Source organism: Strix uralensis, chromosome 9 (assembly GCF_047716275.1).
Source record: "Strix uralensis isolate ZFMK-TIS-50842 chromosome 9, bStrUra1, whole genome shotgun sequence".
NCBI classification, from domain to species: domain Eukaryota; kingdom Metazoa; phylum Chordata; class Aves; order Strigiformes; family Strigidae; genus Strix; species Strix uralensis.
The window spans coordinates 1448168-1472343 of record NC_133980.1 but is presented as its reverse complement, the minus strand read 5'-3'; the positions used below and the strand labels follow the sequence as shown (position 1 = coordinate 1472343).

The 24176-nt window shown below is 39.8% G+C and overlaps 1 protein-coding gene across 3 annotated transcripts; it reads left to right on the top strand.

Annotated features, from left to right (window-relative positions):
- Nucleotides 1-1767: 1767 nt before the first annotated feature.
- Nucleotides 1768-22453, top strand: DHX36 (DEAH-box helicase 36). 3 transcript variants are annotated; one of them, XM_074878364.1, is made up of 25 exons: nt 1768-1987; nt 2536-2657; nt 3450-3648; nt 4371-4409; nt 5590-5760; nt 6655-6734; nt 7713-7787; nt 7925-8091; nt 8672-8753; nt 9236-9376; nt 10425-10527; nt 12099-12186; nt 13071-13126; nt 13232-13296; nt 13799-13942; nt 14599-14716; nt 15369-15467; nt 16422-16595; nt 16892-16978; nt 17629-17712; nt 17811-17910; nt 17997-18087; nt 19685-19805; nt 20370-20522; nt 21525-22453. In XM_074878364.1, the coding sequence occupies exons 1-25, from the start codon at nt 1778-1780 to the stop codon at nt 21708-21710; spliced, it is 2955 nt and encodes a 984-aa protein (XP_074734465.1). In that variant the 5' UTR covers nt 1768-1777; the 3' UTR covers nt 21711-22453. The 3 variants fall into 3 exon arrangements, with proteins under 3 accessions (XP_074734465.1, XP_074734466.1, XP_074734467.1); XM_074878365.1 differs by lacking the exon at nt 7713-7787; XM_074878366.1 differs by lacking the exon at nt 19685-19805.
- Nucleotides 22454-24176: the final 1723 nt, after the last annotated feature.

The window sequence follows — 24176 nt, the reverse complement described above, 5'->3', positions numbered from 1 at the left end:
ATCTTTTAACATTAGATTTCTGAGAATTTATTTTGTGCTAATTTTCTTTGGCTCATTTTTACTCCCTAGTTGGTTGTCACTGTGAGATGTTTGAAGAATGCTGTGAGAGGACTTAGTTTATGTAGAATGGCGAATGCAAGAAGCCACGGAGTGTGCTTCCCTAGCCTGTGTTAAGCCATAGATGCAGGATGACGAGAAGTAAGGAAGAAATATATTTCCTCTTAAATGTCTCATTTCTCTCCCACGCTCCTTCCTGTAATTTGCCTTTCAGATGATCTTCCTCAGTATCCTCCAGTCCTTGTACTGCCTGTTCTTGGCCCCCTCCTTTTCCCTCTTTTCTCTGGGTAACCTCTCCCAAAGTTCAGCTACTCGTGCTGATGACTCAAGAGATGTTGCTCTCTATTCCTTACTTGTCTCTATTCAAATTAAAACCCAAGCTTCTCTGAGATTTCCTTGTACCTGAAACCGAGCGTAACTAAAATTGACCACATGATGTTTCTCGCACAAACCCTCCCGTGCAAGACTGTGACGTGATGCTGTACAGCATCTGTACTCTCTGGGCGAGTTGGGTCTGTACAGAACACTGCGGCGCACGGCGGGTCTCGTCCCCAGCACTGTGCAGTTTCGTCCTTGGAGGAACGGCCCCGTCAGCCACCTGCCACCTCCTGCCACCATCACTGAGAAGGGCTCCAGTGCCTGCCCGGCCGTTCAGGTCTATCACCTGCCGAGGCTTTGAGTGAAAGGCTACAGAAATATGCTCTGGCAAGGCATTGTGATTGTGGTTTGCATGTTTTAAGGGCATGGAAATTAGCATTTCCTTAAGCATGGAAAAGGGTAAGCCTAGCAGCAAGACAAGTGGCTGCTTGAATGCATAAAACATTTTGTGAGGGGAAAGAAAAAAAGAAAATAGAGATCTTTACCTTGAGCACTTATTTGTTATTTCTTTACATAGTCAACTGCTGGGAGTTTTTGGACTAAGTGTAGGTAAACTGTAGGCAGAGAAAAAAAAGAGAAAACCGTTTCCTTTGAAAGAAGCAGTCCTTTACCCAAAAGAAGTGTGAAAATCAGTGCGTAACATGGTATTTCAGAGATCTGAACGCTAGTAATTTTTAAACTAATGTAAATCATACCAACAAAGAAGAAAAGGCAAAAGAATATGTAAAGAAATGAGATTGAAGAAGGATTTGTAGCTGCACAATGGTATTCAAGGAAACAAAAAGAACATTAACTGTTGAAAAAGTAATAATTCTGTGAATAGCTTTGTCCAAGTTAAAAGGAGTGTTAAACTCCAGAGAACTTGGACAAAGTGTACATACACATATAGCAGCAGCCAGCCAGCAGACCCAGAACTGGTCGCTACTTAAATATGTGTATTGTATTTATAAAAGAAACACTAGGAATGCCCAGCTGGTGCACAGAAAGGGTGGTAGCCTCATATGTGACGGTGGAGACCAACGTTTAAAGTTTCCTTAAAATCCTCTCTGCAGCCCCAGAAAGGGAAGCCACGGCTTAGATCTGGAAACGGAAGCGAGAGGAGACATCCATGCAAGAGGAGCTTCGGCGCCGTGTTGCGGTGACTCTATCGCCTTATTTAACCGCTCTCACGCTTCGCTCCGGGTGTGTCTCGGGCGGGGCGCGGCGCGGCTCGGTACGCGCCGAGGGTGGGGGGACTCGAACCCGCGGTCCGCGGGGCGGGGGCGGGGCAGCCGGAAGTGAGGCGGCGGCCGGAAGTGAGGCGGCGGATGAGGCGGGCGGGGGCAGCCGGTGCCGGGCGGCCATGAGCTACGAGCACCGCCGGGACTGGGGCCGCGGCCGCGGCGGCGATGGTGGCTCTTCATCCCCCGCCGCCGCCTCCTCCTCCGCGGGGGGACACGGGGGCCGCGGCGGCGGGCGCGGGCGCCACCCCAGCCACCTCAAGGGCCGCGAGATCGGGCTGTGGTACGCGCGGAAGCAGGGCCAGAAGAGCAAGGAGACCGACCGGCAGCAGGTGAGGGGCGGCCGCGGGCCCTGCCCCGCCGGGACCCCTCGGGGCCGGAGCTCTCCTCGGGGCCAGGAGCCTCCCTGGGGCCAGGAGCACCTTGCGCGCTCCCCTGCCCCGCCGCCGGTGGGGAGCGGGGCCGGCGGGGAGGCCAGGCCGTGGGGAGCGGGGGGCCCAGGCCGCGGGGAGGCTTCTGGCCTGGTCGAGCCCTTTAATTTCGGTCGCGGCAGCAGTTGGGGGTGGCAAGAAGAGGCCGGTCTCTCCGCGCCCCGCCAGCCCCGGCCCCCTCCCCTCAGCCATGCCCGTTTTGCCGGGCTGCGTGTGCCGCGGTGCCTTATCTTAGAGATGGGGGCGTTTATTAAACGTTTTGTGTGGCACAATGAAAAATAACGTGTTTGTGTCTGTGCGGGGAAATGACTCGTAAGGAGCAACTCAGAAGTTTCTGGTCGTGCCAAAGAGTCTCACTAGTTTGATATTTAAGTTTTAATAATGTTATCTCTCTAGATATGTTGACTTCCTATCGATAAAAATGGATACTTTTTTTTTTTTTTTATTAGAGAGCTGTTGTGCGTATGGATGAACGCAGGGAAGAGCAAATTGTGCAGCTGTTGAATACTGTCCAAACTAAAAATGAAAAAGAACAAGAAGCCATGTCCTGGTGGTCTGGGGATGAAGAAGGGTAAAGAGAAACAATTACTAATCCCATTCTTTACTTTAAATTGAACAGACTTCCCACAAACTGGCAGGAAGATAGATCAGAAGATATTTGCATTTAGTGAGTGAATTAGGTTAACACGTATACTCAGTTTCTTCCACATGTAGGGTCATACTGAAACGGTTGTAACTGTTGCTGTAAAATTCTCTGCCAGGTTATTGTTGAGTTTGGGGTGTTAAAATCGTAAAATCCTGTAGCTGATCTCCAGGCATACTGGAGAAGATATATAGAATTTTTAAGCTCCCCTGCCCTCTAGAATTACTCTTCCAAAGTGGCATTTGACTTCATTTTTCAGTTATTGTACGGTCTTAGAATGTTTTCTCGGCTGCTGTGAAATAGGGTCTGTTCTTGACACTGAAAGGGTTTTAAATAATAGCAGCGAGCTGGGCAGCCAGGTGTGTCCCTCCAGGTCCACTGAAATGAGGTGTTTGGGTCTCTGGCTGAATGATCCAGCTCCAGGGCAGTGGTTGTGACAGTGGGTGATGCAGTAATTCTCTGGAGATGTTTTGTTGATTTGTTACTTTCATTTGATACAAAAGAACATGTTACAGTTATAGATGCTGATGTAAAATTTTTGATGGCTGGTAATTTGCCCACTTTAATTGCTCTAAAGGCAGACGCCATCATTGGCTGATGGTCAAGCAACTCGTGGGTGTCATGTCTCAAAACCAGATACAGGGCTTGCCTGGACTCTTCATGGTGGCCAAGCACATCTTGGATAATCTTTAAAGTTTCTGTTCCCTGCACTTATTTCAGACCTCCAGAACAGCCTGCAAAAGTGAAACCAGATGCTGAAAAAGCTCCTGTAAGACAGAGACCAGTATTGGAAAAAACATTTCTTGATCGGGATGTGGAATATCTCTTTGAAAAAAATGAGCAGGATACTGATTTAGATGAGCAACTTAAAGAAGACTTAAGAAAGAAGAAATCTGATCCTAGATATATTGAAATGCAGGTACTTTTCCATGTGTTAAGTAGAAACCTTTTGCTTGTTTTGTTGCATTTGTTTTGGGTTTTTTTTTAAATTAAACTAACCTGAAAACATGACTTCTTGCAATTTATTTACTAGGAGGTTGTCATGATGTTGCTTTGGCTAAAAATTGTCTTCTGAATTTGAAAAATGCATACCTATCAGTAGGACAGCGATTAAAAAACAGGGTTTCGGTGACAATTTCTGATTGCATAAAATCTCAAATTTTAAGCTTGAGCATTGGTTGGATGGGTGGCGTTTTCTGTTTGGTTTTTTTTTTTAACAGATTGTACTCCTGTATTTATGTGTAAAACATAAAATGACAGCACAAAAGTGGGCTCTGAAGGAATTGCTTCTTAAAGTAGTTTATGTTGTTCTCGTAGCCATATATAAAGTTGTCAGATAAAACAGTTTTACTGTGAACAGGTGGTTCTCCCTTTGATGCAAGGCCCTGGTCTTGCAGCTGATGTATGTACCTCTTCATGTACTGAACTGTTGGGTTTAAATAATTTTGCGAAATGTAATGAGGCTGAAAACATGCATGGAATTAAACTTATTTCTAGTGGGCCTGTGTTTATAGAATTATTAGCCAAACAGTGTGGCACATCATTTCACAGTTTAACCTACATCATAGATGAAATCTGTTATATTACTTCAGTGTTGAAAAGGGGTTTAAAATTATGCACTGTTGTTTTCTTTTTCCCCAGAGATTCCGAGAGAAACTCCCTTCATATGGGATGAGACAGGTAAATGTGTATTTAATTTGAAAGAATATGAGTTTCTGTTGCTCTTTTGTAAAATAGGAGAAAACAGTTGTGGGACTAATGGGAAACCTTGCTTGCCTTTTATGAAGGCGCATGGCTGAAGTTACTCTGGGGCTATATACAGTTTTATTGATGGGCAGCAGCAGCAGTTGGGGCAGTATTATTCATGGAAATGGTATTGAATGTTAGATACATTTAAGTACTTTTTTTTTCCTAAGTGTAGGTCTTCTCTTTCTCTGCCAGTTAAACTTCTAGAACATTCCTAGTTACTTGGATTTTGTAATTGACCACTATGTAAATTGTCATGCTTGCTTTTTTCTTACATATAAAAACCTGTGGTCATTTGCTGAACATTCACCCAATTTAGAATTGAATATAATGCCGATTTAAACCTTTTTTAATCACAGACTTAATGGCTGTACTGCTGGCTCTTACTGCCATTAGTTTCCCAGTAAAGTATAATGGCAGTGATAGGATGGGTTATTATTAATTGATGTTAATTCTTCATTCAGTGTTGCCTGTATGAAATTGGGTATTCTGTTATGTTTTCTTTTGCAGGTTCAATGAATGATTAGGGAGCTTCCTTTCTAAAGTTAATGTATTTGTCATAATGTGATCCTTCCTGTTAGTATAACTATTTTAAAAAACAAGCACTCCCCTTTACAATCCTTTGGATTGGGAGGTGGAGGCTGGGAGCGTAAGAAATCTGTTCCTGTCAGTATAAAAAAATGTTAAAATATTACACTGAAAATCCTCAGTGCAGCCTTGGAGTCCAACAGGGAAAATGCTTATTTTCAGTCATCAAAGATATACAGAAGGCAAGTAGGAGGGAAATAAGTTTAAAAGTGTGTTCTAGGCTTTCGTTTTAGTTATTTATGTTGTTTTCATACAGGATCTTAAGTATTTAAAATTACTATTCAGATTTTATATGCTTTAAACCTTACACATGTGAAGTGCAAATGTGCAGAAATTACTTCTGTGTGGTTTAAGCTAAACTTTCTTTTAAAATTAGTATTACGAGAAGCAGATGAGTATCTGTTTCTTTAGTTGCTATGACACTTTCTTCTAAGTGCACCGCACGGTAGCGGAGAATTGTCAAAATCCTTCTAAAATCTATTTTGAACAATAATACAATAAATGTTTTCTCTTTGTTTGGAACCAGGAACTTGTAAACCTTATAAACAATAATCGAGTAACTGTGATAAGTGGTGAAACTGGTTGTGGGAAGACAACCCAAGTGACACAGTTCATCCTGGATGATTACATAGAGCGAGGGAAAGGGTCTACGTGCAGGATTGTTTGTACCCAACCCAGGAGGATCAGTGCTATCTCGGTAAGTGCCATTTTGATAAACTGAGTAACTTATTTCTTGTGATTATTTTTTTCCCAATAAATCTGAGGAAAAAATTACTACCTTACTTGGAATCATTGAATGAAAATATACTTCTTGCTGGGCCTAGGATCCATGGGCAAGCTTATGAACTGAGCGTACAGTTTACTAGATTATTTGAAGTTAAGATTCCAAACAACCAGATAGGTACGGCGCACCTCTGAAGGAAACTGTTCTGCCGTCACAGCTGCTCCTACTAAATTTAAAGCTCAAGATAAGCTTTCAGCCCGCAGGGGACAGTAAAGATGGCTTTTTGTGTGTTTGCTTCCAGTTGTCTTAGATTCTATTGCAAATAGCAATTTTGTTGATATACACTGATTTGATATTTCATAAGTTTTGGTCTTTAATAGACCTTCCCTGAATTTAATCGTGGTTCATATCTGTGATTTTAATGGATTTGGGCAGTGCAAATGTGAATTAAGGTAAACGCTAATGTTGTGTCAGGCCCTTTAGAGGTGTATTAATGAGCCAGAAAGCATCTGGCTTTTAAGTGCACAGTAATTACTCTTCTTGATAGTTAAGTGTCAAATGATTATAGAATCTTACTTCCTGTGAGGAAAAGCTTGCCCTGCTGAAAGGGTGAGTGTTTTGCTAATGCCTAAATGGTTGTCTTCCTTTAAAATATTTCCTGGGTGGCAAACCTGTTGTTGGGTTGCTGATGGGAAACACTGTTGTCAGTGGAGGAGAAAAAGTGATTTTTCAGGGTGTTTCTTTGTTGTTTATGTATCATCTTGGTTCTAGGTTTTTCCTGCTGGTGAGTAGCTACATCATAGAACAGCCTTGTGGGATTTTTTGAAAATTTTCCTTAATGCACCATTTTGACTTTATTTTCTTAAGGTGGCTGAGAGAGTTGCTGCTGAAAGGGCAGAAGCATGTGGTAATGGCAAGAGTACAGGATATCAAATTCGTCTACAGAGGTAAGAGAGGCTCCCTTGGCAGTTTTTGTGTATTCATGGGCAGTAGTAGCTATTGTTACTGAGGCAAGAAAAATGTGTAAAGTAGTTCTTAACTCTAGATGGCTGCTTTCATTCTGATATTTTTTCCAAGAGGAGTTCATGTGAGTACCTGGTGTAGGGAAGAAGGTTTTTGAAATTTAGCAAAAAGCTTGAATATGATTATTGTATTTTATGCAGTGTGTAACAGTGGCTAGCACAAAGTTATACTTTGTCTAGTAGGTCCTTTTTTCAGCTCTTCTAAAAGGTTCTGCTATAGATAGAGCTAAAACAGATGTCTCTAATCCATGCATTTCAAGGAAAAATGGGAATGCTAAAGGAGAGAATGCTGTAAGCCATATTTCTGTGGAAAACTATGTATTTGCTACACTTGAGTAATCCCACTGGGCTCAGGTAATACAGTTAGGTGCGTTGACAAGATTTGTGGACCTAGTGCCGTAGAGCAAAAGCTGTTACATTTGGAGTCATCTGAAATTTAAAAAAAAAAAAAACCTGAAATGTTACCAGCAAATAATGGAATCTCAGTTATCACTGAAGAAAAACTGCTGGTGAGAGATGACAGCTTAGTCCTTTCCTCATTTTAATTTGAGTTTATAGAATCTCATTTATATTTTTCTTTACTATTTAATCAAGAACGTTATACTGCTGTATATTTATTTAGCTGTCGTCTATGCTGAGCTTAGATAGCTGCAAGAATTTAGGGTCAGCGGATCAATGTGCAAATGGTGGAAAACGATGTCTACAGTTCATTCCCCATCAACAAAAATACTGCAACTGTGTCCTAATGCCTTGTTCCTCCAGTTGAACTGGAAGTGAGCAAGTTGGAGAATGCAGCATACTTCATAATGTCTGTAATGACTATCTGCATTTTGATTTTAAGCTTTTAAAATACTTTGTAAAATACAGAAGAGAACTTAGAAATTCTTAATGTATCTCTTTCAGTCGGTTACCAAGGAAACAAGGTTCAATTTTATACTGTACCACAGGAATTGTCCTACAGTGGCTCCAGTCAGATAAGTAAGTTTTCTTATTTAATAAGAAACAGAATACAATTATGAAATGACTTGACTACTCAGCTGTTTCTAACAGTCTCAGCTCTGGGTTTTTTAATTTTGCTCAAAACAAATGTTTAACTTCCTGATCTTCTATTTTAGGCACTTGTCCAGCATTAGTCATGTAGTCCTTGATGAAATTCATGAAAGAAATCTTCAGTCAGATGTTTTAATGAGCATTATTAAAGACCTTTTGAATATTCGTCTGGATCTGAAAGTAATACTAATGAGTGCTACTTTAAATGCAGAGAAGTTTTCGGATTATTTTGGTAGGTGAAATGCTTCTTACGAATGTTCCTCTTAAGTAATTTAGGCTTCTACAGTATAATACAGTTCTTAAATTTTACGATTGATTTTTGTCAAAAGAGGTAATGACTTTAATTCTACAAATAGTTGCCAGCTGCTGGAGATGCTGATTCCCTTAGTTTTATCTCATCATGTGCATGTGTTGCTTCTGTATTTGCTTTTCAGATGAATTGTGGAAACAGTGTCTCCAGAGTGTTTTCATATTAAATATTTACTAATATTTACCATATTTTAGAAGTCTTGGTGTGAGTGGGCAACCAGATTGAAGCCTTTAGCTTTTTAGTCTTCCAGCTTTATCCTGTAGCTGGAGCCAGATGAACATGCTGGAGAACAATATACTGCTTGCTACCTATGCTTTTTGTTATTTTGCAACTTACTTGGAATTGAATTTGATGTCTTCCGTGAGAATTTCAAAATAAACAGAAAAACCCTATAGACTTGGCAACTATATTGCAGAAATAGTGAAGGATGTTTATTGCCTCTATTATTTCAGTACGGTGTTTTATTTGCTGTTTAAAAACTGAGCTATGCCTTCCTCAACAGATAATTGTCCAATGATTCACATACCTGGGTTCACTTTCCCTGTGGTGGAGTATCTTCTTGAAGATGTAATTGAGAAGTTGAGGTAAACGTATTTTCTGGACACCATTATAGATACTATTTTGGGGGGTTTTGCTTAGTATGTCTTTTCAAATATTATCTTGGTATAAATAACCTGTGGAAGAACTAGCCATGTCTTTCAATGGAAATCCTTCCAAGGGAAGTACAGTAGCTTTTACAGTAATTAAAAATGGCACACAGCTACCTGAAAGTGTTGACTTGAGGAGAAAAAAATCCCTTGTCTGTCTTTCGGCATGGTGAATTTTCAGGCTACAAAATCAGGCTAGTCTTTCTGTTTGTTCAGAGTTGGTTTTTTTTCCTATATGTTCTCATGCTTACTAGAGATAGTACCTATTTTTATAAGTAAGATTTCTTTCAGAAAAGAAAATTAAGAATCTTATTTGCATGGAATAGCTGAAGCGTGGCATATTATCCATACATTGGAAAAGTACTATGCAACTGGCTTTAGTTTCAAAATTTAATTATGTTTGTTATTTAAATTGAAAGGTATACTCCAGAAAACACAGACCGTCGGCCACGGTGGAAGAAAGGCTTCATGCAAGGACATGTAAGCAGACCAGAAAAAGAAGAAAAAGAGGAAATCTACAGGGAACGGTGGCCAGACTACTTAAGGCAGCTGCGGGGCAGGTTGTTCTCAAGTTGGTCTTTTGCGTTAAGTTTTTAGACACTTGTTAACTGAAAAACATAAGTGAGTGCTGTATTCTGTTACTGTGCTTTTATTAATTATGTGATAGTCGTTACTGTGGAAAACAGTAACAGTGGAATTGCCAGTACACTTGGCTGGCAACCAGTGAAGTGCTTTGGAGTTATCACAGAGCATTCGCTTCCTTTGCATCTGCAAACTCTAAGAGAACTTAGAGTTGTCGAGTCACTTGCTATTGAAAAAAAACCCACCACAATCTTTTTCTCAGAATATTAAAATATTCTTCTAGAGCAGTTTAAAACCAAGCTAAATAATTTTGCCTCTTGAGCACCTAGTAGAGATCGTCCACTTAAAACCATTCTTTTGATTGCCAGTATTTGACTATGTTGGTAATCTGGATAAGCTGATTAGTTGGATAGCCTGGCTGATTTATTTCAGGAACAGCATCTTCCTGTTTTTCTCCTGCCTTATTTGTCCTCTGCATTTTGGAACTGTCTATATATCTAGCTTGGTAACAATAATGATAGGTGGCTGAGTTTTATCTCCCTTTTCTAAGGGAAAAGTCCTCAGTGCTGTATCTCTGCTGGATCCCATGCTCTGCTCATCCCATTTGGACCCCTCCTTCCCTTTCCCGCCATCTCTTTTGCACCAGTTGGCAGTTCTTTCCACAGTGGGAGCTTTGACATCAGAGGGCTGATCAGGTGCGGTGCCTCCTGCTCCGCTGAGAGCAAGCTAACTGGAAGGGTAAACTCAGATTGTTTAGGTCCTACCTAATCCCTGAGGAGCAGAGAGCTCGTGTTGGTGCTCCAAGTGCAGTTCAGTCCTAACATAGTAATTCTTAAGCTTACTGTTGTAAACTGGCACTAATCACACTAGGTCGCGAGAGTACGCTGGAGGTGTAGTCATTGAACAAAGAAGCTGGTCGGTCGTGGGTTACACAGGTGTGTGATTGTGGAGCCTCACGGCAGAAACGTGAGTGCCTGATGTTGTGTGTTAATAAGTTACTAATCCGCACGCTGTCAATGCCTGTAGGTATTCAGCAAGTACTATAGATGCCTTGGAAATGATGGACGATGACAAGGTTGACCTTGACCTTATAGCAGCGCTTATCAGACACATCGTTTTGGAAGAAGAGGTATGCTTCTCTCCTATCATCACCTTTTAACGACTGACTGAATTGTCAGTGGCTATTGCTACTAGTTGGTTAAGCTGATAGTTATTTTGGTTTATACAGATACAAAGAAGAAGAATTTTTTTGTTTTGCTCTTCTGAGACGTAATCTAACATCTTTAAATACCTAAATACTATTTAAGCCCTGAATTTAGAATGTGATTAGTTACAGTGTTTATTGAAATGATGGGACAGAATCCATATTTAAAGGGGACCCCTCGAGATCCAAGCATTTTCTTGAACGGGGTTGTGGGTGTTAGTGAGAGCTATGTACATAAGAAACTTGGAAAACTTACAGATACAGTTGATATGCTCATTTATGTCCCTTCTGAGCAAGGGGAAAAAGAGAGCCTGGATTCTCTCATTGTCTCATTAATAAAATAGGATAGATACCTGAAGGTTTGGGTGCCATTTTGATTCAGATTGCTGCATTTTTTTCTTCTGGATGAGCTTTTAAATAAGCTTTCAAATTAGTTATACACCTCAGTTATTTGATGGAAAGTAATAGAATTACAAATTAAACTTTTAGTTCTTTCTGTGACACTGTGTGTGTCAAAGGTAGTATTCTATGTAGCCTGTAATAAAAGTTACATTTTGTGACATAGCTGTAGAAAACTGTCTGAAAACCTCTTTAGTGTACGACTAAACCTCTGTTCTTGTTTCCTCAGCAGTGGGAGGGAGAGGGCAAGAGCAATATGCAGAGTTGATGTTCACTACCTCCTGTCTAAACTGGGCAGTTGGCTTTAACTTTTTTTCTGCCTAATCTAAATATGACTTAGATGCTGTGAAGACTGAATTTTTGAACGGCCTAACAAAAGTCTAGTCACACTTACCAAACACACAGCTAGGAGACTCTTCCAGCTTTCAGCTTGTCAAGATTAGTAGTTAATACAGATGCATTAATAGTTATCTCCAAATGTGCCTTACCTTGTTATTTAGTAATAACATTAGCAGAATATTAATGTCAGAAGGATCCTGTGCCTGAAGCAGTGATGAACGTGAAGTAAGAATAACTTCTGTTACCGTAGGTATAATGTATGTAGGTTGTCATAACCTGAAGTTATATATTTGTTTGTGTTCAAAAACATCTGTGGAAGAGCCGACACCTTGGCTGATTCCTTAAAGAGAATTTTGATTATTAAAAATATCAAATAATTTAATATTTCAGTTGATAGATCATTTAAGCTGTGGATAATGAAGATGAGCTGCTGTTTCTTATTTTGTTCTTCCTGTGTTGAAAATGATACACTAGTTTCTGGTTTATTTGCAGCTCAAATTCTTGTAGTGTTGACATGACTGTGTTTAAAACACTACAGGGGAAAAGTGTTTAAAATCAAATTTTTATTTATTCAGATAAACACATGTAGCTAACTCTTTTACAAAAAACAGTCTTAAGCGTTGTTCCAAATTTGAGTCAATGAGGCTTCAAATATCACGTATCCAACATACAGGTGTTAGTGTGCAGGTAGCTGGTTCTTCACATAGTGTGTGATTTACTCTAACCTCTTTTCCCTTCACTCCCTCTTTTATATTTAGGATGGTGCAATTCTCGTGTTTCTTCCAGGCTGGGACAACATTAGCACTTTGCATGACCTCTTGATGTCACAAGTCATGTTTAAGTCAGGTAAAACCAAAATTTTACACGGGAATTGTAGCAGTAGCATTCATGGCAAACTCCTAATTTTTGCATGTGGTGGCTGGTATTGCACTGGATTTATTCTTTTTCTTTATCTCAAAATGATTGCAGTGTGTTCAGCATTTTTTTGCATTTCTATGGTACCTTCTATTTGCTAACAATAATCACTCCTACACTGAGGAAATAAGTTAACAATCTGAAAAAGAGTCTCGGACCTGCAACTTTTCCCTTTTGTCCTTTCTTGTAGCTGTGATAACTTCTATCCAAAACTAAACTCCTTCTTCATTCTGTGTTCATTTCCTCTTCTCTTGATTCTTCAGCAGCTTCTGTCTACTGCTTTTACTGCTTTGCTGATAGTTCTTTTTAAATCCTGTTCCTAGAAGCTTTTTTAATAGGATGCTGAAATACTCTGTGCCTGTCTGATACGCTTTAATTTGTCCTGTTTGCCTAACTTGTATTTTCATTGGACTTGTCTGACTGCTCCTGGCTATTCAAATAGTTGTCTTACAGTTCATGTCGTGTACATTCCAGAGATAAAGAACTTCAATTTATTTAAAGATTGAGGAGAGTGTCAGTTTATTAAACCTGAGCAATTATTAAATAATTTGAGAATTTAAAAATGAAATATGATTACTGTATATAACTTCATATATTTTCTTAAACTTGTCAAGTTGTCATAGCATAATAAAAAAAATTCCTTTATACCTTTTTGCTTTAGAATTTGCCATTATGATACATATACCTGTGAATTCAGAATAAGAAAGAGCAGACTTATTTGCACCGTATTTTCTCTATTCCACATAGTTGATTTTCCTGTAAAATTAAAGTTTCTGTGCTTACACCGTATCTTTTACTGATTTTTTAATTTTCAGATAGGTTTATTATCATACCTTTACATTCATTGATGCCTACTGTTAACCAGACTCAGGTATGCTTTTCCTTTATTGTAATATTGCACAATTACAAAAAAAAAGTATTATTAAGCATATGTTTGGTTTTGGCAAACATATAAATGGGCCGTGGATAATTACAGGTTTTTAAGAAGACCCCACCAGGAGTAAGGAAAATCGTGATTGCTACCAACATTGCAGAGACTAGGTAAATAGCTAGCTATACAGACCGGAAAAAAAAACCAAAAAGCTATACATTTAACAAACTAAAAGAAAGTGATGATTTAAGTATAAACTGTTTAATGTTTCCAAAAATATGTTTGTTTGTACCATTCATTTATAACACTATCTTTAGAAATGTTTATAGACTGAACATTCTTTTCCTTTAATTGTTTTAAACAGTTAAAACATGGATGTTACTATAATGACTCGCCTTTGTTATACACAATAAATCTGAGCTGCCTGTCCTCTCTGCACACTTCATAACCTCACGTGGCGACTTTTGCCAGACCTGGGAGGATAAATCAAGCTCTTTCTTGAACTGCATAGTAACATAATTCTTGATGAAATTCCAAACACAGATATTTTTTTTTTTTTTTATTGTTGGCTCATAGTTTGGCAGGGGTTAGAGAGGCTTAAACCCCTTTCAAATCCTAGGTCAAGCTTGCAAAGATGAAGAGTTGCATTTTTTTTCCTCTTGTTTTAAACAGCATTACAATAGATGACGTCGTGTTCGTTATAGATGGTGGAAAAATAAAAGAGACTCACTTTGACACACAGAACAACATTAGCACAATGGCAGCAGAGTGGGTTAGTAAAGCTAACGCCAAGCAGAGGAAAGGTCGAGCAGGAAGGTAAGAATAACAGGGATTGCTAGAAAAGTTTTGTGGTGTCGAATTTCTGTCAGTCTTGAAGTGCTTGTGTGCCAAAGATCCTACTTTGACATTCCTGTGTTCAGGAGCAGATGTGGGCACAACTATCTCTTGTTCTTGTGGGAAGAATGGCTGCTTTGTCTTTCTAGGAAACTGAGTTAACTCCTGCTGCATTTAACTTGAGAGTTTCCCTCCATCTTATGGAAGAAGTCATCCTGCATTTTTTTTTTTAATTTTTGTTGACAGTATTTGCCTTCACACCTAATTTATGAGGCTATAATACATTAAAGAGAAAATTGCCTACAAATTAATATCACTTAGCTATTTACCAATTTTTTTCAAAAATTTTCTCTCCCTCTCAAAATACCTTGTGGAATATTTTTTCTTGTTCAGACTTACAGTTCTTCTCTGGCCTCTTGTTACTCCTTTTGAGGAGTTGATAGGTTTGTGTGTTCTGCATGCCTTCCTCCTCTTGAGGGGTTTGTGTTTCAGAAGGCTGAAATGGCTTTTACAATTGAATACACTTCAGGTCTAATTCCTTGACGTGTTTTGGAAAGCTGTTTATAAGTACATACAGTCATAATGTCACAACATCATAGGAAAAAAAAAATTACAATTGTTTGTTTAAATAATTCCAGAGTTCAGCCAGGCCACTGTTATCATCTATACAATGGACTACGTGCTAGCCTTCTAGATGACTATCAGTTACCAGAGATCCTGAGGACACCCTTGGAAGAACTCTGTTTACAGATCAAGGTAAACACATGGATCTTCAAACCTATTTATTCTCTACTTTTCCACTGTAATAAGAGGTTGAGAGGTTAAGTTAATGCAACTGTGAGCCTAGGGTTGTCTTTGAGTCAAAATTCTGTTACACCAGGAGTACAATATATTTAGCTAATAATTGCAGCAACTTTTGCAAAATGCGTACTTGTATCTAGATGCATCAAGCCCAGGAAAAATAGGGTTGTCTGCTGTAAATAAAAGCTGAAGTCTATTAACAAAAATTTGGATTGTGCTTCCCTCCCTTTCCCCCCGAATATCATTAAATCCGAGAAGCCTCAGTGAGAATGCCAGTGAGTCAAGGGATGTGTTATCTTCAAAGAATTTCACTAAAAATAGTTTTAGAACCGATGTGAGTTTCCTTTTTGGCAGTTTGCATTGAATTCCTTCTGTATGCATAAGGAATACTGTGTATATGCATACTGCATGAAGGGTAGATCCTTATGTTTCAAATTTCATCATTAATGCATTTTTATTTTTGTCCTTAGTTCTTAATTAGTGAGATTCTAACTCAAGCTGTGAATTATTCACACTTTTTTTTAATTAGTGTGGTCACTGCTAATTTTAAGTAGCCATCTTTCTCCAGTTGTGATAGGTTTTTGTTGTTTGTTTTTTTTTCTTTCAGATTCTAAAGCTTGGTGGAATTGCTTATTTTCTGAGCAAACTAATGGATCCCCCGTCTCGTGATGCTGTAATGTTGGCCATAAATCACCTGATGGAGCTGGTAAAGTATCACATAATGTACATGCGAGGAAAAATCTGTTCAGAACAATGTGACTGCGCTGTTTGTTATCCAACAGTTCTGATTATACAGGTCTTGACACTTGCAACCTCTTCCCGTATTGTGCAGACCCTTTAAATATCCACACTGGCCAGAGAAAATAATTTCACATAACACATGATGTTTATGGGCTGCATAGATAGTTCCTGAGGAACTTTCTAAGTTACTCAAATCAAATACATGCACCTTGCATTTAAGTTCCCTACAGATATTTATTTAACTGACTGCTCCTGTACCACCCTGCTCACAGCTGCATCCACCAGCCTTCCTACCCCAGGCAGATCAGTGAAGAGTTTGAGATACTTTTTCTGTGGGCAAATAAAGAGAAAGCTCTTGTATATCATTGCCCCTTTGGATCTGGGGAAGGAGAGACTGATGACACATTTGTGCCACTGACTTCTTGCCCTGATATTATTTGTACAAATCAGTTGTAGCAATAAGTGGAAACACCTGATTTAGATGAAGGGCAGTATTTAGACTGATGCTATGATTCTGTAGAGGTTTAGATAAAGTTCAGCTGTACAGTTGGTGTTCTGTGACAGTGCTGTATAGTAGCAAAGGGCAGAGTAAATAAAAACAAGTGTTATTGAGGGTAAGATACAAGTCTAAAAATAAGCTTGATGAGGAGAATAGGAAGACGCTCAAGTGTTAATTCTTCATACTTTTGTCCAGAAAGACACTGAGCCCTAGTAAACCACTTGAAACACAGTTAAAGGCAGCTGCCGATTCCTCGGATTGAATTGAACGGTTCAGTTTCTCCATAACTTGCCTGATAGTAGCCAGCTGCCTTCTGCGGCCGATACGCTTTCCTTTGTTCTCTAGGTATGCTAGTGGCTATTTCAAGGAAATCCTCCCCATTTCAAATTCTGTGTTTATTCTTTTTTTTTCTTCTAACAGAATGCTTTGGACAGACAAGAAGAACTGACTCCACTGGGTGTCCATTTAGCACGGTTACCGGTTGAACCGCATATTGGAAAAATGATCCTCTTCGGAGCTTTATTCTGCTGCTTGGATCCAGTGCTTACAATTGCAGCTAGCCTCAGCTTCAAAGACCCTTTTGTCATTCCTCTGGTAAAGTTTCTAAGAGGAGGATTGCATATAAGATTTTAAGAATCTCAAAAGGATATTGGGACTTACTGAGATGTTACAGTTTAGAAGCACTTTAATCTTGTTTTCATGTTCATTACATTGTTAGTAGTAAAAGATTGCTTTCACATACTATGAAGCATTGTCTTTGCCTACAGAATATTGAAGTAGCTTTAATTTTCATGTATGTTGCATACAAAGTATTGCTGTATATACCTTAATTAGGAAAAGAGAGCTCTCATGTCAGTCATGAATATTTTATAGGTTCTAATTATTCTTAGGGCAAAGAGAAAGTAGCAGATGCAAGAAGAAAGGAACTGTCAAAGAACACTAAAAGTGATCACCTGACTGTGGTGAATGCTTTCACGGTAAGCATGTTTTAATGTTGTGGGCTTTTTTCTTCTGGAATTTTAATTTGAGTAACGTGGTTTATCCTAAGGAAAAAACCTGATCTGTTTATGCTCTGTAGTATTTCTTTCTTGGCTTCTCCAGAAACATAAAACCAAATCAATTTTCACCCTTCTAGTATTGAGAAATCTTGTCTTCAGGCTCAATAACCTGATTTCTTCTGGATAAGTCTGTGAAAGAGACAAGAGGAAACAAAATGTTGTAGTTACCTTGCTGAAGTCATTCAGTCTAGTCCTTCTGGCCTCCACAGGAGGCTGAAGCTGACTTCAAAAGTGTTGGAGATTTAACTGTATAGTGTTGGGGTGAGAAGAGGAGGAAATAAATGGCCTGGAATGTGATTTCCACCAAGAACTGTTAATAACAAATGAAGGTCTGGCGAACTTAGCTAGATTTCACTCCTCACTGTGGCAGAGGAAGTTTTTGATTTGAAATGTGAAGTTGTGTTTTTCTGCTCTGTGCCACATATACATAAAGAAGTCAAAGGATTTACTTTCTGTCTTGTAGAGAAAAATGTAATTACATTAGTTGTTCACCTCCAGTTTTTGCTGTCCTTAATTTTTTAGTATGTGTTCACTTACAAATGCCTTTGAACTACGGTTTTAATTTTTAGGGCTGGGAAGAGACTCGGCGTCGTGGTTTCAGAACTGAGAAAGACTATTGCTGGGAGTATTTCCTGTCTTCAAATACTCTCCAGGTACTATCCTTGACAATTTAAAAGGGAGGGTCATGTCTGTGGGGAAAAGGGACCTTTTGGCACAGCATCACTCTGGGCCAATTTTTGTTGTTTCCTAGATGCTGCATAACATGAAAGGACAGTTTGCTGAGCATCTCCTGGCAGCTGGATTTGTGAATAGCAGAGACCCTAAGGATCCCAAATCTAATACCAACTCAGGTAAACAGTGGAAGGAAGTGAAAAATTTCTAATAACTGAAATCTCAGTTTGCAGAACTGTGTTATTTACTCTGCTGTCTTCTGCAGATAATGAGAAGTTGCTGAAAGCGGTCATCTGTGCTGGCTTATACCCAAAAGTTGCAAAGATCCGGCCAAGCTTCAGCAAAAAGAGAAAAATGTAAGGGTTTGGTTTAATGTCGGTTTGTATTTGAGGTGTTTTCTACATTAGGTGGTTTGGCAAGGTGAAGCAAGGGCTTATGTGCATGAATGAATCTGTTCTAGCTTAAGTTGTGGATGTGGGTTACTTCATTTGAGAAGGGTAGATGAGAGCATGGGATAGTTGACCTTCATTTTGTTTAATGTTTGGATACCTGCTGGTCTGAAATAATTTATGTGACCTTATGTCATGAACAGTGTTGAAATATATCAGTAATGCTGCTGCTAAAGGAGTCCCGCCATCACCTTTGGCCTACAGCAGCAGTTGGAACACTGTTCTTACGACTTGGCATGATAGAGCCCAGAAATTCTAGTCTGTTGATTTATCACTTCTTATATTATCAGACTATTTCTTCTTAGTAACTGTTACTCACAGTAACAGTACACACATCAGAATATAGATATCCTTCTTTCTGGATGTGATTTAGGGCAGAATGAAGGGTTGAACATTTGGATCAACTTTATGGGTATGTAATGAAATTAATATGCCTATAACTAGAAAACAAACACCACCAGCCCCAAGTGGTTATTTCTGTGAAAGGAGTAAGAACAGATAGTCAAAATTATACTTTAGATTGTGTGATTTAAACCCATCTATAGCTGATGCTGCTAGTCAATTAATACTCCCTTTTAAACCCAGCCTGGTGTGCTTGGGTCGCCCAAAGGATGCACTAAGTTTACAAACCTGCTGGAAGTTACTGTGTCGCTGTACATTTGCCGCAGGGTGGAGCTCGGTGTAAGCCAGCTGCCCAGGAAGGCTCACTTTTGTGATCCATTAAGCAAGAGATTGTTACGCTAACCCCTTTGCTGGAGAGCCTCTCCTACCTGCTGTTTCTGTTTCAAAACACTGAACTCTGCCCTTTGCAAAATACTTCTGCACGCAGGTCCACACCCAGAGAATTGCATCTCTAAAATGTGGGAAGGAGGAGAACAGTTGTGCTTCATACATACTGTGCTTGCTTTCTGCTTTTTATTGTCTGACAGCGTTATTAAGTTAGAAGGGAAGTGTGATTTTGGGTGGTAGGCATAATCAAAGCAGTTGAATGTTACCCCTTGAGTCAAATTTGTTCAAAGGCATGTGGTACAGCCAGAGGTACCCCGCTCCAGACTGGTTGACAGTGGCATAGCTAGTCCCTTGTTTCACAGTGACACAGCTTAACGCTGAGAAAGGAATTCAGATAAGTAAGTTCCTTATGTGGTTTTTCCAAGAAATTGCTTGAAACTTGGCTTATGTAAGCAAATTCAGTAACTGAGTCCTTCATTTGGAAAAAGAATGCCACTTGTTTTTCCTACTGGAGGGTATCATGGAGTCCAAAGGGGTAAATTTGACAAGGAATTCAAACTTCTTGAAAGTAGAGGGGGAGATATCTAAAAATCCATACCGTGGGTTCAGTTGTAATCTTTTGGGAAAGCAGTTAAAGTTCCTTCCAACGTCCTTGTACTTTCAGAGTTTAGTATGCTAGTAGAGAATTGGGTTTTTTTTTAACTTGGAACAGGATTGTGCTAAACTTTCAAGATCTTACTTCAATCCTAAAATAAAACTTTTTTTTTCTTTTAAGGGTGAAAGTTTGCACCAAGACAGATGGAACAGTTAATATTCATCCTAAATCAGTTAATGTGGAAGAAACAGAGTTCCATTATAACTGGCTTGTGTACCATTTGAAGATGAGAACTAGCAGTGTATGTGAAGAGTTTATATTTGTGTAACTTATTTTTGCAGCTCTCTAGTAAGGTTGGATCGAGGTTCAAAGGGGATGTGAACAGTGCCTTTGTTTTGAAGCCTTCCTGTCTTGGGTCCTTCCTTCTGCATGCCATGAGATTATGTTCTTTGTGATAATGGTGGTATTGTTCCACAAATAATTAACTTTTGGGATTTTGTGGTTGGGATTTTTTGGGCGGTTTTTTTTTTTTAAGGTTCTGGCAATAACAGGTGTAACTCTTCTTTGTCATTTCAATCCAGTGTAACACTTCTGAATAAGATGAAACATTGTTATCCCCCCCCCCCCCCCCATTGTTATGGAGTAGTTGGTTTGATTTCACCACTTTGTGTGAAGGACTGTATTTGGGACTGTTCAACCTGATTTCATGTAACTTTTCCAACTGGGTTGCTTCATATATGTCTTGTAAATTCATGCATGGCTCTGAATAACGATCTTCTGGAATTCTGTTCTGAATTTCATTAAGGGTTACTGATGTCCCTTAAGATGTCCTGGAGAGTGACTGGGCACTTCTGTTATCTTGCAGATTTACTTGTACGATTGTACAGAGGTGTCTCCATACTGTCTCCTGTTCTTCGGAGGAGATATATCCATTCAGAAGGATAAGGATCAGGATACCATCGCTGTGGATGAATGGATTGTTTTCCAGTCTCCGGCAAGAATAGCACACTTAGTTAAGGTGACTGTGTTTGATAAGAATGTATATGGAAGACTTACCGTAATGCTGATTCTTCTTAAGGATAGCTGTATTTGATATTATTGTGTACCTACTGATTTATCCTATAGGGAGGTAATAATGCTTTAAATGTACTCCCAGTAAGCAGTTCAAGTACACAAAGTAAATGAGAGATCTACTGAAGGTGTGTAGATGAATGCAAATTAAAACATAGTAGTAAAAATAACATTCTGAACAGTCTGTATCACACAGTAGACTGGGTGGAAGAAACAGTAATGTACTCCCTTATGTTTGGCCTCAGGAGCAGGCACTCAGGTTTGTTCATTTTTTTGTTTCTGGTGTAATAGCTTGACTAATGAGGCCGTGTGCCTGTTGAGGCATCAGGAATATGGCCGTGATGTTCTTGTTCAGCCAGTGCAGCCTCTGCTGAAAAATTCATGGGGATATTGAAAACCTGTAGAAGCTTCAGAGAAGAGTCATAGAGTGGATTTAAAGGATTTATGAACATGGTCTTACAGTGAGAGATTTGAAAAGCTTAATCTCTAGTTTTCCACAGCAAAAACTGTAGGATCACTTGATCAGTCCCTGAAATGTCTTCATGGGTGTGGAAACACGAGGATGGGGCACCTCAGCTGGCAGTAAGAAGTTCCAGTGGAAGGAGGAGCTGAATACAGCTCTGTTTGGTATTAGATCCTAGATACCATATCTGACTTTTTTTAAACCCAAATATTTTTAATCTTGAAATAGTTAACGGATGTATGAGCTGTTAAAGGCCATCGCATTCAGAGATGTTCATCTGTCATAAAAGGTAAAACTACTAGTTTTTGAGAAGCAGCTTTTGATCCTAAAGATAGCAATGCTGAAATAAATTGATAGGAGAACAGCAGGTGTAAAGGTTAGGAGAGCAGAGGGCCCAAGGGATTTGAACTTATTGTAGTATTGTTGTGTGTTGCTCTAATTGCCTGTCTCTTTCTTTTTTTCTTCATTCCAACAAACTCTTTGTAGAATTTAAGACAAGAGCTCGATGATCTTCTACAAGAAAAAATAGAAAACCCACATCCCGTGGACTGGAATGATACTAAATCCAGGGATACAGCAGTACTGACAGCTATTATAGACTTAATTACAACACAGGAGAATGAAAGTGCCAGAAACTATGCTCCACGATTCCAGAGTGAACGCTATAGTTGACACACTTTCATCTGTATCGATAAAGCCAACATATTCACCTTTTTTTGTTTTTTATAGCATTTATTTAGCTAGCAGAAAAACTTTTTTAGGGTAAGCTGGTAATTCCCTCATACTGAAGAGCAGTTATTTCAAAATAGTTGGTAATATCTGTATATGCATGGTATTCTGTGTTCAGTGTAGCCTTTTAAATGAGAGAAAATGCAATGCTAGCAATGTTAGTTGATGTATGGTTCTTGTCCTGCTGTAGCTTTTTTTTTTACCCATCAGGTAACAGCTATTTAAAAACCTGCTAAAATACTGCTTAATAATACTTAAAATGTTCTTGCTATTGGTAGAAACATCTCAAAAGACTTTTTTTTTTAATTGGGGGTGGTGAGTAGTTATACTTACTGTGTTATTCCAGCTGTGCAGCAGTCTTCTCACCAACACTTCCACAGAAGGTAATTATAGCTTAATTAAACTAAACTTGAAAACACTTGTTAAATTTGTACTGTGGGAGGAAACAATCTTCAGAAATACTCTTATTCTGCCTTTCATCCCATTAAATTAATCTTTCTTCACTTTATGTGCCCATCTGTCATCAGTACTGACTAAAATTTCGTATTACAGGAAACATGGTTAGGTAAAAGTAAAGTCATGGTGGAATACACTTTAAGGTTTCATTGCATTCTAATTTTCTTTTTTAAAAACAGTCCATGTATGGGTTATAGTATTACATTAAAAGTCTTTTCTTTAAAGTGTTATTTCATCTGTTCTTTATTCTTAATGTTTTGAAAGTCATTCTGAATGCTTCCAACTATGTAACAACATTGTTTAGGATTTCAAGTAGGGTGACTCGTTTTGAGAAATACTGTTTTGATCAAACTGCTGTTTCCTTTAACTCTGAGCACTGGCTTTGGGGTTGGTCTCTGTTCGTTGCTGCTGGGGGCAGGAGATGGAGCTAAAACTGAGGATGGGTGTTTAACCAGGCACTGAAAAGTGCTGGCAGTTTACTTGGCAGCCCTTTTACCTGCACTTTGCAGCCGTAGCTGTGGTTATTTCTAGGTTTATCCCTGAGGAGCAGAGCTCTTGCATATCATTTTTATTTTCTGGAAATGTAACCCCTTCTCCTTTCTTGGGGTTGGGTTTTGTTTCTTGTGCTTTGCAAAAAATGATCTTGACCATGGATTTATGAGCCTTAATCCTGAAGAAAACAGAACCGGTCAGGTGAAACTGTTTTTGTTTTCATACTGAAATGAGTCTGAAGTGACTAGACGGTGCTTTCCATTAGGTTAACAAGGAGTGGAGGACGCCAAGCTCATTATTCATACAACACAGCTGCGAAAAATACATAGTTCAACCTCCCTCCCCCGCAATCAGTTGATTATTTTACCCCCAGGTGCTGAGGCCGGTGTTTCACTGAGGGAGGAGGAGGAACATCCTGGCCTGGGGTTGGTGGACGCAGGAGGAGGCAGTTTAAGGGGAAAACAAAAGCTCCGGCGGCTCCGGGCGGGCGGGGGTTCGGGCCCCCGCGGTTATGAGGGAAGAGCCGGGGCTGCGAGGGCTGCGAGGATCCACCGGAGGCCGCCAGAATCCGCCAAGCGCCCGGGGCACAGGTAAGCGCGGAAGCGGCCGGTCTGTTCTCCCTCAGAGCGGGGAGCTCCTCTGAGGGCTTGACCGCGGGCTGGTGGTGAGGCCTGGAATCAAAGCGCGGGGTGGGGGGGAAAGAGGTTAAATTAGTGATAATTTGTGTGGAAATGGAAGTGAAATAACTTGGTGGTGGTGCTGTATCTCGGGGTTTTGGTCTTGGAAACAAGAGGGCGTTGTGCTGGGAGAGGGGCAACTGGTAGAGGAGGAAACAAAATGGCGCCCAGGCCTGAGGGGGGTGTGACGGCAGCGTCAGTCACCACAGCAAAGTAAGGTGGGCTGCTCCACATTACAAATTTGCAGGTTCTTGAGGAAAATTGGCAGAAATTTGCAGGTTCTTGAGGAAGAATTGGTAGAAATTTGTAGGTTCTTGAGGAAGAATTGGCAGTAGCGCTGTTGCTGGCAGGGTTGGATTAAAAGTCATGAAGAAAATAAGGGCTGGCAAGTGGTACTGATTTAGTTTTCCTTGTTCTTGTTTTTTGCAGTACTTAAATGATGGCTAAATTTCTACTTAACACACAGGGCAAAAAAAAAAATGGTAGCAATAGCAGAGCCTGAGTAAGAATAGCAGCTTTAGTTGAACAAATCAGACAGCAGTTCTCTCAAATCTCTCTCCCTCTTCTGCCAAATTCTGGAGGATCAGGCTGTGGTATTAGGGTCACCACCAGAAGTGGTGCACATGGTGGTCATGGGTTGGTGTGCTCAGATCTTGAGGGGAACCTCAGTCCATCCCACACCTACCAGTTTGATGCCAGTGCCAGCAATAGATGCCCAGAGCCTGGAGAGGGATCCCAGGGCAACAGGGAGAGCATCTGAGGAGCAGCACAAAGGAATTCCAGT

Excerpts from the sequence above, each read along its gene's own strand:
- DHX36 (XM_074878364.1), top strand. The coding sequence starts at position 1,778 with ATGAGCTACGAGCACCGCCGGGACTGGGGCCGCGGCCGCGGCGGCGAT. Across the intron at positions 12,187-13,070 it reads ACAAGTCATGTTTAAGTCAG|ATAGGTTTATTATCATACCT; the intron begins GTAAAACCAAAA and ends TTTAATTTTCAG. Across the intron at positions 17,713-17,810 it reads TGTCTTCAAATACTCTCCAG|ATGCTGCATAACATGAAAGG; the intron begins GTACTATCCTTG and ends GTTGTTTCCTAG.